Here is a 15339-nt window from a genome sequence, read left to right on the forward strand (position 1 = left end):
TCATGACACCACACATCTTAAAATGGCTGAGGTTGACAGACACTGCTCTACAGCATGGAAGGCATGGAGCAGCATGACAAAGCCTACAGGGTGGAAGGATGTTGACTTCAACATTCATTCCTAGAAGCCCTCTGGGTCTTCACATCCTGGCCCTAGCTTCTGTCCAGTTTTCATTGCCACCACCCATCTTCTGAGGAGCGCCTTGCCTGACTTCCTCTCCCCTAACTTCATTATGTAGGAGAGGAGAGAGAACAGGGTGAAATCAAGGAAGCAAGAATCACACAGATTTCAATAAGGAGTTTTAATACAAGGATTAGAGGAAAAGTGCATCTTGGAAACAGTGATAGGAACTTCCAGCCCTCTGTTATTAGTGAGTTCCTTAAAACGAAGTCTCTATAAACATTTGAATCTCTTCTTCCCAGGTTTTCTGCGGCCTAGACTGAGCTGCCATTGTCTAGATAAGCCACTAATACATTCTCCCATCTGTTGATTGTTTATGTCTAGAGATCCTCTGGTTTCTTTCTCAGCCTCTTTGCAATCTCTCCCATTCCAGTCCTGTACCTCGTATAGGACATTATTCTGTCATAACTCAAGCTGGGAGAGGGAGAGGGAGATTGGAGTTGCAAGGAAGTTGGGTCCAGAAGCAGCATCTTCCTTTCCTTTTACTGGTAACAAATGCCAGCCTCCAATTCCTCCATGCATGGAGCAGGGTGGGTGGTACTCCCATCATTTCAGGGTCACACCACTTCTGTTATGCGGTTTCAAGCTGTTGTAAGCAGTTGTTATTACAATACTACCTCTAGCTCTTTAGGGAGCAATAGCAGACAAGACACTGGGGAAGTGGAGGGAGGGAGGGAGGTTTACAACTGTCTACAAGTCACAAGAGCCTCTCTTATCCCTCATGTACTGGTTACCTAGCTTTGCATTTAGTTTAATGGACAGTGAAGCATAAGAGATTTTATACAACTGGTAGCTGCTCTTGGATGCTGTCAGCCTTATTATTATTAAATTTGTTTTGGCCTGTTGCTGTATTGCTGTAGATGGTTATGTTCATTGTTGTATGTTACTCTCGTGTTCAACAACTATACTTTGTGCAGAGACAAAATTGTAGAAATACAATGGATGAAACAAAAAATATTGCAAGGCACAATGGTGCTCTTTAAAATGGTTCTCACCTTCTCATTTGGTCAGTCATTTGAACTTGGTACAGCAATGGAACAGAAGTGCAGTCATCTGAACACATGGAGAAATCAGAGGTGTGGAACAATCAGAGATTAAATCAGATTTAATCAGAGATTAAAGGCTTGTGTCCTTCAGTTAAGATGCTATTGGACAATTAGGGTATGAAAATATTAAGGTGTGACTTATTAGTGGAATTTTCCAGGCAACATTTTATATTCTGAGATAGAGAAATCCATGACTCCTTGACCGTTAGGTTATGATGCATTCCTCTGACAAATAATGAAGGATATGTTTTTTTTCAGAATTTACAAGTAATTAAGGTAAAAAACAAAATAGAGAAAGGTTTTCTAGTGTCCACAGAGTAGAAGGGATTTCACATGACAGAAAAGCTACAGTATGAATTAGACACCTCTTTATGTTTTTGTGTGGTCTCTAATGCCCCATCTTCATCTTACAGTCTTCTTGGTACCAAATCCTGTAAGAGTTTTTCAGAATCAGCTGAGCTTCTTTAAAATGAGGTGTATTCCATTTTCAGATTTAAGGACAACCTGAGGGACTACAATAGGAGGTTTTTCTGCATCCAGCATTATTTCAAAGCGAAGGAGTGTCAGAGCAAGTGCTATTTTTAGTTCATTCATAGCAAATTGCTGTCCAATGCAATTCCTAATGAGAAAAGGAAGAGCAAAAAAAAACTTGTTTTACTCATTATAGAAGAAGGCTGGTTGACATTCAGAATAAGATAGAGGGGTTTTTGCTACTCAGTTACCTACCAATTAGTAAGCGATGCAAATTAAGAATAGCATGTAATGAGAAGTGCAATCATTTATAGGTACCTTGAAAACTGAGCAGGTGAGGACAATGAATTAAGTCAATAAAATCAAGATGTGAGTGCATGAAATATTTCTCTTCTTCAGTGGAAGCATTTAGTCTACAGGGGTTTCATTTAACTGAAGTAACTAAGTGGGAAAGTGCCATGAGAAATAATGATCAGGGACTGAGTATCATATTTGAATTATGCCCAGTTATCAACCCTTTGCTGGGGTCTTCCATCCTGTACAGACTTGTAAATACAGTTTTGGATGCTATAATGCACAGCCATAGGTACAGGATCTGTCCTTTTAACTAGGAAAACATTTCCTCATTTAATTAAAAAAACAAAATAAAACAGCTGTGTCAATTGCACCACTTTTGAGGATCATAAACTTGTATATTTAACATGTCTGCCTGTCATTCTTAGCTGTAACAACATTTCATAAGACTCTGAAAAGACAGCAAATAACAATGCTTGGGATAGGACACAGACATTCTTTTTTTAAAATAATGCTCTAAAAATGGATTGTAGACTCACCTTGACCCAGCTGCAAAAGGAATAAATGCATGAGAATGCCTTTTGGAGGAGTTCTCTGCTGAAAACCTCATAGGATCAAATTCCTGGAGTGAGAGAAGAACAATATAGAGCAATAATATATATTTGCTTTTTCTAATTACTTGCACGATTATAAAGCTATTGGAGCATCTCAGGATAACATTACCCCTTGCTCTGGAAATATAGTGGGTCAAAACAATGCCCTGAAGATGATAAATGGGGATTACCTCCATTGTAGAGAATCTGTGCACATATAAAAGTCTTGATAAAGAGTAGCAAATTTTTATAACAGTTAGTCCCCTCAATCACCGTCATTATTTGATGAAAAAAAATACTTACAAAAGGATCTTGCCATACTCTGGGGTTTTTATGAAGAGAGTAAATGTCAACTGTAACTACAATACCTGAAAATAAAGAACCAGAGAAGACAGTGATTAAAACATTGTCAGAGGCTGAAACAAGATCAAAGGACAGGATAAGAATTTTGCAGCCAGTTCTAGGCAGTTTGCATTTATATTTATCAAGGAAAGTGCTCATGGGGACTACTAAACTAACTACAGTATTCAGATTTTTATTAATTTATGGATCTGTTCACAGAACCTGCAGCAATGGACTTCCCTTGGGTTATTTTTTTAATTTTTATCGCTTTTAAAATAATAACAGAAAAAGAAAAAAAACCATTAAGATAATTATAATGTGAATACATACATTTTCAAAAAAGAAAAAAACCCTACACATAGAAAGTGCTTTAAAAGGTGAAAAAAACACAACAGAAAAAAAATAAAATAATATATATCATCATAAGAATTAACAGTTAAAACTCTCTCTATATTTATCTATTGTAAATAATTTTCAAGTACATATATATTAATTTCTAATACATTTATATAACCTTAACTTTCATTCTTTTAGCTTTTGTGACCCAGTCATATTTATATAATCCACTACTTTCTCCCAAAACTTAGTAACTATAGGACATATTAAAAACATGTATTTTAAAGAAGCATTATCCTTATTACATATCCAACAAAATTCTGTTTTTGACAGTCCTTTTTTATACAAACATAGTTGTATAAAATAAATTCCAAAGTCCAATAAATTCTAAATATTATTTTTTGTTGTATAAGTTGTGATTTGACGTCCATTGACACTCTTGATATAGAAGTTAAGACACTCTCCCATTGTCTAGGCAATATAGGAACCTCTAATTCTTTATTCCACTCATTTCTTAGTATCTGCATATCTGACTGATTTAGTGATAACAAATATCTATAAAAATTAGTAGTAGGTTTCTCAATTTTGAAGGATTTAACAAGTTGTTCTAGTATCTGTCAGCCCTTCCAGGTAAACCAGACAGGAAACATGATGAGATGAGCTAATTCTACTTTATTGTAAGGCTACATTAACAGAATCTTACAAGTCTGAAAGTACAAATCTCCCACCCTCCCTATTTACTCCTGCCCTGAGTAGTTAGGGTGGGTCCTTCCTAAGTTTCTTTCTCTGGCCGTTGCTCTGTTGTGGGCTCCTTTCTCTTTTATCTGATCATATATTTCCTAGGCGGCATTCCCATCTTCCAAGGTCACACTTACATTCCATCACAGTACCTCAGGTATCTCAGAAGCTGAAAATGCTGCTGGTCCAAACAATGTTAACAAATGGTGTAGCTGTTAACTATTGCCATTGGGTTACATCTATAGATGATATTTATCTCTTAACATAGTGTATACTAAAAATTCATCTTCAGTTGGTTCAAAATCAATATCCCCGCTTCCATCCAATTTTTCCATATGACCGTCTTTTCCCCAATTTTTAAAGTTAGGTTTCCCCATAAAGTCAATTTAGCATGGGGAAAAGGGTCAAATCTTTTTTTTTATTAGATATACTTCCCTTGTGTTATAATGAATAAGTAATCCTGAGTATAAAAGTGTAAACACCTATATATTCAATAAATGGTTTGAACATGAAAGAGAATCCCATATTTGACAACAGGAAGAGGGTGCTACTGACCCCAGTTTAGTATCTGAATCATTCTTAAATGTGTCCAATTTCATTCCAGCTGCAACTGGGCAATAGCTTATCTAGACCCTAGGTATAACTATGGTGATACCATTAAGCAGAGTCTAAGTATCACATAGAAAAGAAACCCACACAATGTTTTATGATCAGGACCATAACTTTTGATAATGGTAAAGGGTCAAAGTCAATTCCTAGGACATCCATAGGGTTTTCTTGGCAACAGTACAGAAGTGGTTTGCCACTGCTTTGTTCCAGGATGTTTTTTGTCAAGCTTCCAGGTTAAACTACAGCCCTGGAATTTCCTGATGATCTCTCATCCAAGAACTAACTAGATCTGACTTTGTCTATTTTTCCTAGAAATTAGCCCAGGTGGCTATGACTTGCCATCTTGCCCTGCAAACTCCCAATTAATCATTATCTATTTCCCAAAAATCAACTTAAGTTCTTGGAGCAGAAGGTATCAGAGAACTTCAATTAATTCAGATGGCTGAAGTTGTGTATTCTTAATAGTTCTGTTATAATGGCCAATTGCTTATTCTAACTGGAGTAACTCTTTAGTTTGATGTGCTCTCAGTACAGTTTTGTAGACATAATGCAATGTTTAATTCATCTAATTTCAGAACACTTGATGTAATTCTGAACTGTTTTGGCGGGGTTTAAACAGACAAAGAATATCTTCAAGTGAATTCTAAATATTGACTTTTGTGGGCTGCTTTGCACTTTACCATATAGTATGAATGAATTAAAATTTCATTATCTGTATTTCCTAGAAGGGGAAGGGGAAGATTGGAAGGGAAGATTTCTCCATAGGATCTGATGTCACCCAAACAAGAATGTGTCAAACATTTGAACATTATTACTATGATTTTACCATTTTCAACTGTATCATTTATATTCAGAGCTTAGATGTCATCCAACACTGAGCAGCACAAAATGGAATGAAAGTAAGAATTTTGTTTTAAATTAAAAAAACTGCAAACCTTCAGGCAAAGTGCGTCCATCAAAAAAAGTAATAGGTTTGCTGAGCTTTCGGGACACCGATGGAACTGGAGAGTATATACGGAAACTTTCTTTTATGCACATTGTGGTATAAGTCATCTTACCAAGATCATCCCTGAAAGTTATAGAGAAAAACAATTAATTCTTCTGCCAGTTAACTGCTCCTGTAGATGCCAAAGCAGTGTATCACCTGGAATTAAATCAAGCAACCATTCAGTATTACTACTCATTGCGCTTAACACTCACCCCAATATGCCCTGGCAACACCTTTTTCCTTCCACCTGTGACATTGCCTTCATCTCAACTGCAGGGCACGAATGAGACAAGCTTAACTTATCCTTAACTGCAACGGTGTAAAGTAGTGTCCCCCACCCCACCCTAATTCTGACACCATCCAAGGGCAGCTTCAAGGTGCGTAAAAGGTATTAGGTTTTTTCACCCATTACTTTGGTGGGAAGGTAACTGCAAGAACTGGAAGCAGCTAGGGATTAGGGTAGGATTCACATGATTACAAAAATGTAATTAAAATTAATAGATTTATGACCAGCCTGAAGAGGGGGTAAATTGCACACAATAAACTAGCACATAGAGAGAAATAAGAGCATGGGAAAAGAGATTTGAGTTAGCATCTGGAAGGAAACAAACCTGAGATACAGTAGATGTTCTGTCTGCCTCAATTACCTGAGCTGTCTTGAAAATTCCCAAACTCACAAGCTGTGAAGAATAACATTAGTCTGCTTGCTCTGTGCTGCTCAGCCTCAGGTCCCAGCTTCTGACTTTGCTTTTAAAAGAACCAATTTTTTTTCTGTCTCAAGCAATGGGAGAGAATAGGGGAAGTGTCCTTCCGTGTATTTAACAGAGTACACCTCTCCTCCTGTGAATATGTCTGGCAATCAGCCTTCAGTATTGTGAATGCCTGGCAAAGAGTCTGTTCTAAGAGGGGGCTAGTTGTTTAGTTTATAATTAAAAAGGACATTTGAAAGTAAAAATTTCTAATGCTTGGACAATAAATTCAGCTTCTAGTTCCAAATTGCCAATTATTAATATGGTTGCCTGAAAGTACATCCTGCTGAATCATAACCACATGGTTATGACTGTGTCATGCTTTGTGCCCAAGCATCATATTGTATCTAATTATTCTCATCTTTCCTGTAAGACTTTCTTATAACATCAGAAATGAATGATTTAGAGGATACAATCAGTATGAGAATCAAGCAGTTGCATAATAAATTAATTATAATTAAGACAGAAATATGTGAAGCAGGCCTTTTATTCTCTTTCAAGGGTAATAGTCTTCTGGTTAGCCTTTTTTCTGTCTTCTTTCATTGAAAAATAGAACTGGAAGCTTTAATCGGGGGTGGACAAGTGGATGGACAATTTTTCTCCCTACAACCCCCACCTCCAGCTGTTCTTCCACCTGTAGGTTTAAAGAAATAGGACAGGAAGAAGTTCTGCAGTACACATACAGCAAGAAGTTGCTGTGGTGACCAGTATCCTCCCTAATCCCGCAATGGAATAGAGATAATAGTGCCTCTTAACACATTGCCATAGATAATGATACCGCTGACCAACAGTGATGCCATAGGAAGTCCTATGAAGCTAAACATAACAATGACAGCTATAGTGATGGTTGTCCTACCCTTTGCTCCCTCTTGATTCAAAAAGCCAGAACATGGGTGATACCAAGTGAAAGGATTAAACATCCCCTCTCACCAGTTTGTCCTTCTGACAGCCTCTAGGCGTTCCCATTTTTGTTTGCTTTAAAAATACTTTTTTAATGGGTATTATGTCATGTTATACTTAAATCGAGTCACTGATGTAAGAAATCAAAAGGAAGCAATATTGTATTCACCAGTGAATGTCTTCACGATCCCCCAGGATTTCCTTGATTTCTTCTCTGCATTTCTGCTGGTGTTCTGGATGCTTAGCCATGGCATATAATGTCCAAGAGATACCAGTGGCTGTTGTATCATGGCCAGCAAACATGAAAGTGTCCACTTCAGCACGGAGATCTTCATCAGATAATCCAGTTCCATCTTCATACTGATAAATGGAGAAGAAGAATCAGCAAGGACCACTCTCAGTGTCATGTTCCCGTTCCGATGTTACACTCAGTGAGCATTCATTTAAAGAAAAATAAAAAGATGAAGTCAACATAAAATTAGACCAAAGATGAAAGTGTCAAAAAACTGAGTTTCTACATTTATGATGTTATTGGATTCAGATGCATGGGTACTATTGGGATTTATTCTACCATGGTTTGAACAAGTAAGACACACTTAAGGGCTCTTCCTTTTGAAGGTGGTCATGTTCATTGCTCCAGTCTTTGAGTTGGCAAAAAGCATGCTGACATAAACTGCTATGTCTTTTTGCCAAATTTTATTCTGCCTTAGTGATTAGACAAGTGACTGGTTCTGCCAATACAGACTGAATGCAGGACAAGTAAAGGAAAGCAACTGGGGATTCCTCTGGTTTCGTTTTCTCTTCCACCAAGCATCATCAGCTGCTAGGAAAAACATTCAATAATGACTTTCCTTAACATAGAATCAGGATAAGGATGAGGAAAAAGCAGATTTTGACAGATGTCTGGGCTATCAAGTTTAACCATCTGGGAAAACTTGCCCTGGTTCTGCATAAGTGTTTTGCATGAGTGAATTCAAAGGTAGCTGATATGCACTTATGGTCAGACTCCTTTTTGAATGTGAGTTTAGTGCTGTTCTGAAATAGTGCTTTCAACCAGCTTTAAAAGTATCTAAAAGAGGTAATTGATGCAAGGGGTGGTTGCAAGGTAAAGTGGAATTTTCTGCTGCATCAAGAGACCATGATACTTGGTTATCTTTACTTGCAAACTAGGCTTTGGGCTTACCAAAGAAAGTGGAGTGAGTGCTGAGAAACATAAATACAAACAGAGAGGAAGAAAGAAGGACTGCTCTAAAATTAATTGACTTTGAGTCTTCGTTTTGCCTTCTTTCCCCCTCCCCTCTCCAATTAAAAATACAATACATCTGATTCATTTAATTCTATTTTTGCAAGGAATTGTGGGATTTCACCACCTTCTTCCTATCTTCTACCCTCCCTTCTGCAGTTGTAAACAATGTAGTTTTTTTAAATTGTGTTTAAAAAAATAATTAATTGATCCCTTCTTCAAAGACTCTATTATCCCCAACTTGGCCAATGAAGTGCCATAGATCACATCCTCAGCAAAAATGTTGGAAGAAGGAAAACATTGCTTTAAAACCACAAACTGCCTCTTTAAAATTTTAAACTGCCTCTGCAATGGGCTGGGGATGAGACCTAGGCAACTGTCACATGGGCATGTCCTTTAAAAATAGTTAGCATCTTCATGACAAGATGAGCAGGACATGAGAATGAGTCCATAACCATTTGCCTTTACCGTTTAGCAACTTTTCAGTGTTACTTTATTATTGGGAATGAGAATTATTATTTCTGTTTCCCATTGCATCTGCACGTCGTATGGCTTGAAAGGAAGTTATAAAAGGAAAACCAGGGGAAACTTTCCCCTTCACAGCCTTTTTTCCAATTACATTTTGTCCAATAATAGAAGGACCAGAATTACGATATGGACTTTGCTCTCATAAGTGGTGTGGTAACAGATCTGGTGAAGTTTTCCCTTCTGTGCAACTCTGAAAAAGAACATCAAATCCCTGACCTGGCAGCCCCATTAAAACATAAAATTTATCTTATTTGTTACACAATTTATTTGTACAAACGCTTTGAGTCAGCAACTGTTTGACAACAGAAACTCTTTGATATGAGAAAGCTCTTATCTGCAATACTGTTACAAAAATTGCAAGCTATGTTGAATATGGGTTGCTTTAACTTTATTTTTCTGCCCTACTGTTGACTTTCTCATCTTATTTTTCTTTTACAGACATATTGCAAATAAGCCACTGACAAAGATTCAAATTAATTTCCCCCAGTTTATCATAATATCTATTCAGATCTATCTAGTTTGTTAGTGTATCAAATTTATGTCCATGTTATGTGGAAATATAGACTTTTTACTGTTGTAAAAACACTATTTCATTTTGTATTGTAATTTCTATCATAACAGTGTGAGACAAGAGGCTGTTAAAAAGCTTCCTATGGTTTCTTACTTTGGCACAAAGAAGAATGTCTAAAAAATCCAAATGTCGCTTCTTTTGGATCTTTTCAAGCTCTCTTTCATTCTGTAGTGAATTCTTTCTCTCCTCAATTACTTTTTCTATGAAGTAATACAAGATGAGTTAATACCAGGAATAAGAAGTTCAATATATTTGTCTTATTTTATCCCTTGACTTCAGAGAAAAGGCTGTTATGTTGTCCTGAGAGATTAATTTGGTTCCTTTTATTAGAAATAAAATTTGCGATATGCAAGCTAAGAGCTATTCAGAATAAAATCAGTATACATTGAAACCCCTTTTTAGGCTCCAAGAAAATTCAACAGGGTCTTTCTGATGCTAGTCAATTTATACTAGTGATGGATAGAAGATATTGTATGTTGGTAGGTCAAGTATTTCATTGACATACTCAAGGCCTACCAAGGCTCGTCCCCATTACAAGCAGAATCAGAAAACATTATTTATATAGTAATAAGCCTCACTGAACTCACTGGGACTTGCTTCTAAGAAGACATGCAGAGGACAACATGGTGAAATAAGTGAAAGAATAAAATATGCTGTTTTAAACATCATAATCTTAGTCATTAGCTTTCGCGTGAAGATTGAACAACTTTCCTGCCAAATGAAACGGTGCTTTGAAAACCTTCCTACTTGTCATGTAAATAGCTCTTATGTAATAGCATTAGAGGAAAGAGTTTCAGTATAAATGGTTTCAGCATGTTTGGCTTCCATTACTGAAACTGTCCCCAAAATTTGACTCCCGGCTATAACCATTCCTCCTCCATATCTTCATTAACTGGCTACCCTGGCAAGCCAAGACACTCCCATTGTGATTTTGTCTTAATCTTGCCAAAGGACAAGAGAAAAAAGAAATGCCACTTTGTGAGCTACCTGTATGTTGATGTGCCAATCTACAGGCCTGTTTAAATTGCCGTCCTGATGGGGTACATGAATATAGGAAATCACTCCGAAGTATAGTAGAGATTACTCTCCGAAACAATAGAAGAGTTAAGTCAGACACAGCTTGGACATAATAATCCAGATCTCTGATAGAGGAAAAAATGATTTTTTTTACAAAAAAATATGTACTATACGAATATGATCAGTATCGCCCAACACTTGTGTTATTAGAATGTATTGTTACAGCAGTTCTGACCTGTCAATTTGGCAGTTGCTCCGGTAACTGAATGCACATTTCATGATGCTGTCAAGAGTCATTAAACTAACATGCTCAAACATCTCCAAAGACTTCATGGGCTCCTTTGCAATCAGCTTCTCCCATTTATCCTGGTGTGGCAAATAGAGATGGAACAGTGTGAGTTCTAGTCCTGCCTTAGGCATGAAAGCCGGCTGGGTGACCTTGGGCCAGTTGCTCTCTCTTAGCCCAACTCACCTCACAGGGTGGTTGTTGTGGGGAAAATAGGAGGAGGAAGGAGTATTAGGTATGTTCACTGCCTTGAGTTATTTATAAAAATAATAAAGGTGGGACAGAAAATAATTTTTTTAAAAATCATGTTTTCAGGCATTGCATTACCACCATCATTCTTTCTCCCTTACCACTAACACGCTGCACTGAGCTTGAGACAACTTTTAAAAATTCAAATGTAAATAGTTTGTCCCAGGTTGGAGCTTATTTTTTCACTGACTGAGAAGCAAACATTTCACGATGAAGACCAAGAGTTGGGCTACACTCCATCATGGCAAAGGTTAGCAAAAAACAGAACAGAAATAGCCACGGTCACTTCCATTTGCATTTACCAGACTCCATATTTTCTCTAATATGGTCTAGTGGTTAAGGCAATGGGCTAGAAGCCAGGAGACTGAGTTCTAGTTCCGCCTTAGGTATGAAAGCCGGCTGGGTGACCTTGGGCCAGTCTCTCTCTCTCAGCCCAACTCCCCTCACAGGGTGGTTGTTGTGGGGAAAATAGGAAGAGGAAGGAGTATTGGGTATGTTCACTGCCTTGAGTTATTTATAAAAATAATAAAGGCGGGATAGAACGAAAATAAATAAATTTGTAGGGTTCCTATGCCATATACTGTATTGGTGAACTGCTGTACAATATACCACTGAGTTGAGCTCAGCTTCAGGTGACTACATAGATACTGTATGTCCATATTATTTACTTAGCAACAACAGGGAAGAGATTTCCCATTCCTATTTTTTTTATTTGTTTTCTAATTTCCTAGTTTACTCTACAACCCTGGAAATTCTGGTGGTCTCCCATCCAAGAGCTAGTTAGGAATGGTCCTGCTCAGTTTACAATGACTTCCAGGTCATTGTGCATCTGCTTGTATAATCTGAAAAAATCTTTCCTTACCAGCATAACTTTGGTTGAATCTGCAATTAACGCCACATAGGGTTTCAAAATATTATAGTGAAAAGCAGGTGTTAACAACCGTCTGTGCTGACGCCATTTTGAGCCACTTGAGACAAGCAGTCCTTTTCCTACAGGTACAAAGAAAAAAGATTAATTACCTTTTAACTAGGTGGTGGTGGTGGTGGAGATTTCACTGCTATCATATCTGCTCTGGCAGAGCTAAGAGCTTGTTTGTGCTTAGAATAGATAGGCAGTTTATCTCAAGCTTGAGACATTTGAAGGTGCTAAGACAGAGCCAATGTACCTGCAGTGCCAGGCTCCTCTTTCAAAATCCCATAAAAGAAATATCTTTCTTTTATGAAAAGAAATATCTTTCTTCATTCAAAGGAATGACAGCAAAAATTTTTTAAAAAGGGCACGTGCAGACCAGAGTTGCTTCTTTTGATATTCTTTTGATGATGATGATCATATTTCAACCACAGAGTTCAAGGACTGTTGCATATCATTTCAGGTTGTTTTAGAATTCTGTGTGGGAATATGACTCCTCCATTAGGCACAGAAGCCAACTGAGTGATCTGGGACAAATCACTTCCCTTCTATGCCCTTTAGTTCCTTAAAACGTAGATGTGATAATCAGTCTTTTAAGACCAAATTAAAATTCTTGTAAATTCAACTGGGCTTCCCCAACTAGGTACCTTTCAGGTGTGTTCTGAACATTCTTCTAGATTTTTGTCCCAGCATATACAAAGAACACCAGCCGACAGAAGACTGGAGAACATCAAGTTAACACTGAAGAGCTACACCTCAACAAACAGCATAATGGAATTGTCAATATAACTATGACTGTAAAAAAAGGGAAAATAGAGAAAAATGCTTATAACTGATTTTAATTTTTATACATACCAATCCAAGGAATCAAAGGTGCATAGATGAATTCAGGCTTTGGATCTAGAAAATCCAAACAAAGTTACAACTCAATGCTACACATATACTGAAACAATTAACATATTTAGCGTGGATGAGATCTACATTGGAAGCTTACTGCATCTTTCTTTCATTGAACAAATCAGGCCCACAACTAGGGTCTCTTTCACCTGGGCAAACATGGATTCTGCGCTCATTTTAGTGCCCCTCCCCAGCGCTCATTTTGGCGCCTCCCCAGCATGGCGCCCAGGGCACATGCCCCGCTTGCCCCCCCCCCCCAGTTGCGGCCCTGGAACAAATACGAGAGTATCAATAAACTGAGCCACAGAAATATGTGTATCTTATGTATGACAAGCAAAGCAATTTACATGAAAACATATGGCTATCAAAGTTCATGGCAAAAATAATGGACTGTACTTTTTCGGTGTTGCTACAAAAATCCTAAATCCATCATTCTGTGTTTTGTGAAGTATTTCCACAGCATACAGTAGTAGCACCAACTTCTGTTCAGCTCTAAAATTAAATTCATTCAATTCTGGGAATTGACATCCACACATATTAAAGTTGCCAAGGTTGAGAAACACTGCCTCAAACACTGGATCATAACAAAAGAAAAATTCTTCAAATGTGCAGTACATGTTTACAAGAAAGGTTTAGCAGAGTTTAGTGGAGATCATTAAATCTTGCTGAGAATATTTTTACTCTTTCTGAAGTTGTGTCTCTGAATTGCAGTAGAGAAGAGGCATACTTTAATGAGCATAGATTTAAAAGAGTTCTTGATTTAATTAGGTATATAAAGTGAATGCCAAGGATATACAAGTGAGACAACTCACTTTTTGTTGTGTGTAGCGTTATCACATATTACTATTAATATAAACTTCACAGGAGAAGCTGAAAGGTAACTGAGGCTCTCACAGAAATATTTATTTATTAAAGAGATGTATGGCTGTTAATATAGAGAACATACGGGGAATGTTCTCTAGTGAAAATCTCTATATATGTATAACTGCATGGTTACTAGTCATTGTCCTAACTGAGATGTACTTACCTCCTCTGGCAAACAAAGTTTTGGCATACTCTGGGTGACTGGTAACTATAGAAGAAACAAATGCCCCAAACCATCTGGGGAAAGCATAAGGATATATTTCAGCCCACTCCGACATCAACTTCAGTTCTTCTCTTTCGCTGGGTATCTGCAAAGATGAGAAAATCATGTTTAGTTGCAGGGCTTTGTCTTTAAACCCTGGCACTCATCAGACTCAGAATATTTGTCCATTTATATCATCCTGTGTAATGCAAACGAAGACAAGAATGTGTAAAAGGCACACATAATGTAAGGCACAATTAATTAAGAAAAGATAGTATATTTCCTGTATTAGATTCACCTTACGTGAGATGAGCAGCCATATAAATTTGATGAATAAATAGATAAATGAATAAATAAAATTAGCTGCTTCTTAGATTTCTTCCTGGAACATAGACATTAGAACAAAGTTATTTATTTGATAGAAACAGAGCCACAATCAATGGTTAAAAAATATTCAATATTGTAAAATGCTGATTATAATCTTTAAACAGTTTCAAGAGAAATTAAACTGTGTGTCCTGTTATGTCTGAAATTCACTGTTGTCTTCTGCCCCATCATCTCCCCATATATTTTGCTGTTTCTTACCTGATGGATGTTGCCATACAGCCAGTGAGCAGGAGGGCCTGGGAAATTTTTATAAGCTTTAAGCTGCTTTTGTCTGCCGTAATACAGTTGGATGATTTTAACCAGGGCATAAACAAGACAGAACCCAGAACAAATAAGTGTGAGCTGGTAGAAACCTGATGTTTTCTCCATCATAAATACCATGATGCTGAAGCCTCTGGAATAGTGTTACTTCCCTGGCTGGGTTTTTAAGCTTAACAAGGGATAAATGTTGCCACCAATAAGCTGCAAAATGGGTGTTCCTCAGGTGAGCCTTTTGTCGCAACTTGTTTTCCCCTTTCACCCAAATTTTCTCAACAATTAATCATTGGCTTGAGAGTAAACTCTAGATAAAGGTTTCAATCAGCTTATCATCTCATCTAAACTTTACAAGTCATTATGAGTAAGATAGCAGGTGTCTGCATGTTTCTCTCTCTTTCATCAGTTAAATAAAATTATATTTCATAAAATGAATCACACTCTGGATGATCTTAAGTGTGGTTTTACCTAACCATAAGGAAGATATTTGCTGGATATCCACTTTCTGTAATTGCTTGGAACTGTTTTATTTCAACTGTTTTTTTCTGAGATCCAAATGCAGGCTTGGTATCAAGCAGGGAGATGTTGTTTGTGGAAGCAACTGAATTTGTCCCAAGCAGTGGATCTCTTGACTATTAATCCATGCTAATCAAAACCTGATGTCCAATAAACAAACAAAAAGGG

At 37.3% G+C, this 15339-nt stretch overlaps 2 protein-coding genes across 3 annotated transcripts in view; one reads left to right on the forward strand and one right to left on the reverse strand.

Annotated features, from left to right (window-relative positions):
- The window catches only part of LOC134493393 (cytochrome P450 4B1-like), a 44491-nt gene extending 43640 nt beyond the window's left edge, over nt 1-851 (forward strand). The window contains exon 13 of the mRNA XM_063297892.1: nt 423-851. Within this exon, the coding sequence (XP_063153962.1) occupies nt 423-438 (16 nt within the window). The 3' untranslated portion in view covers nt 439-851. The remainder of the gene's footprint in view (nt 1-422) is intronic.
- Nucleotides 852-1285: 434 nt separating this feature from the next.
- On the reverse strand, nt 1286-14811 carry LOC134493390 (cytochrome P450 4A4-like). 2 transcript variants are annotated; one of them, XM_063297888.1, is made up of 12 exons: nt 14599-14811; nt 13975-14119; nt 12906-12950; nt 12003-12130; nt 10841-10971; nt 10576-10730; nt 9682-9788; nt 7416-7606; nt 5545-5678; nt 2888-2952; nt 2531-2613; nt 1286-1845 (listed from the first exon to the last, which is right to left on the reverse strand). In XM_063297888.1, the coding sequence occupies exons 1-12, from the start codon at nt 14779-14781 to the stop codon at nt 1677-1679; spliced, it is 1536 nt and encodes a 511-aa protein (XP_063153958.1). In that variant the 5' UTR covers nt 14782-14811; the 3' UTR covers nt 1286-1676. The 2 variants fall into 2 exon arrangements, with proteins under 2 accessions (XP_063153958.1, XP_063153959.1); XM_063297889.1 differs by lacking the exons at nt 12906-12950; nt 13975-14119; nt 14599-14811 and adding an exon at nt 12430-12525 and having other exon boundaries at nt 1290-1845.
- Nucleotides 14812-15339: the final 528 nt, after the last annotated feature.

The sequence above is a fragment of the Candoia aspera genome, chromosome 3 (genome assembly GCF_035149785.1).
Source record: "Candoia aspera isolate rCanAsp1 chromosome 3, rCanAsp1.hap2, whole genome shotgun sequence".
Taxonomy (NCBI): Eukaryota; Metazoa; Chordata; class Lepidosauria; order Squamata; family Boidae; genus Candoia; species Candoia aspera.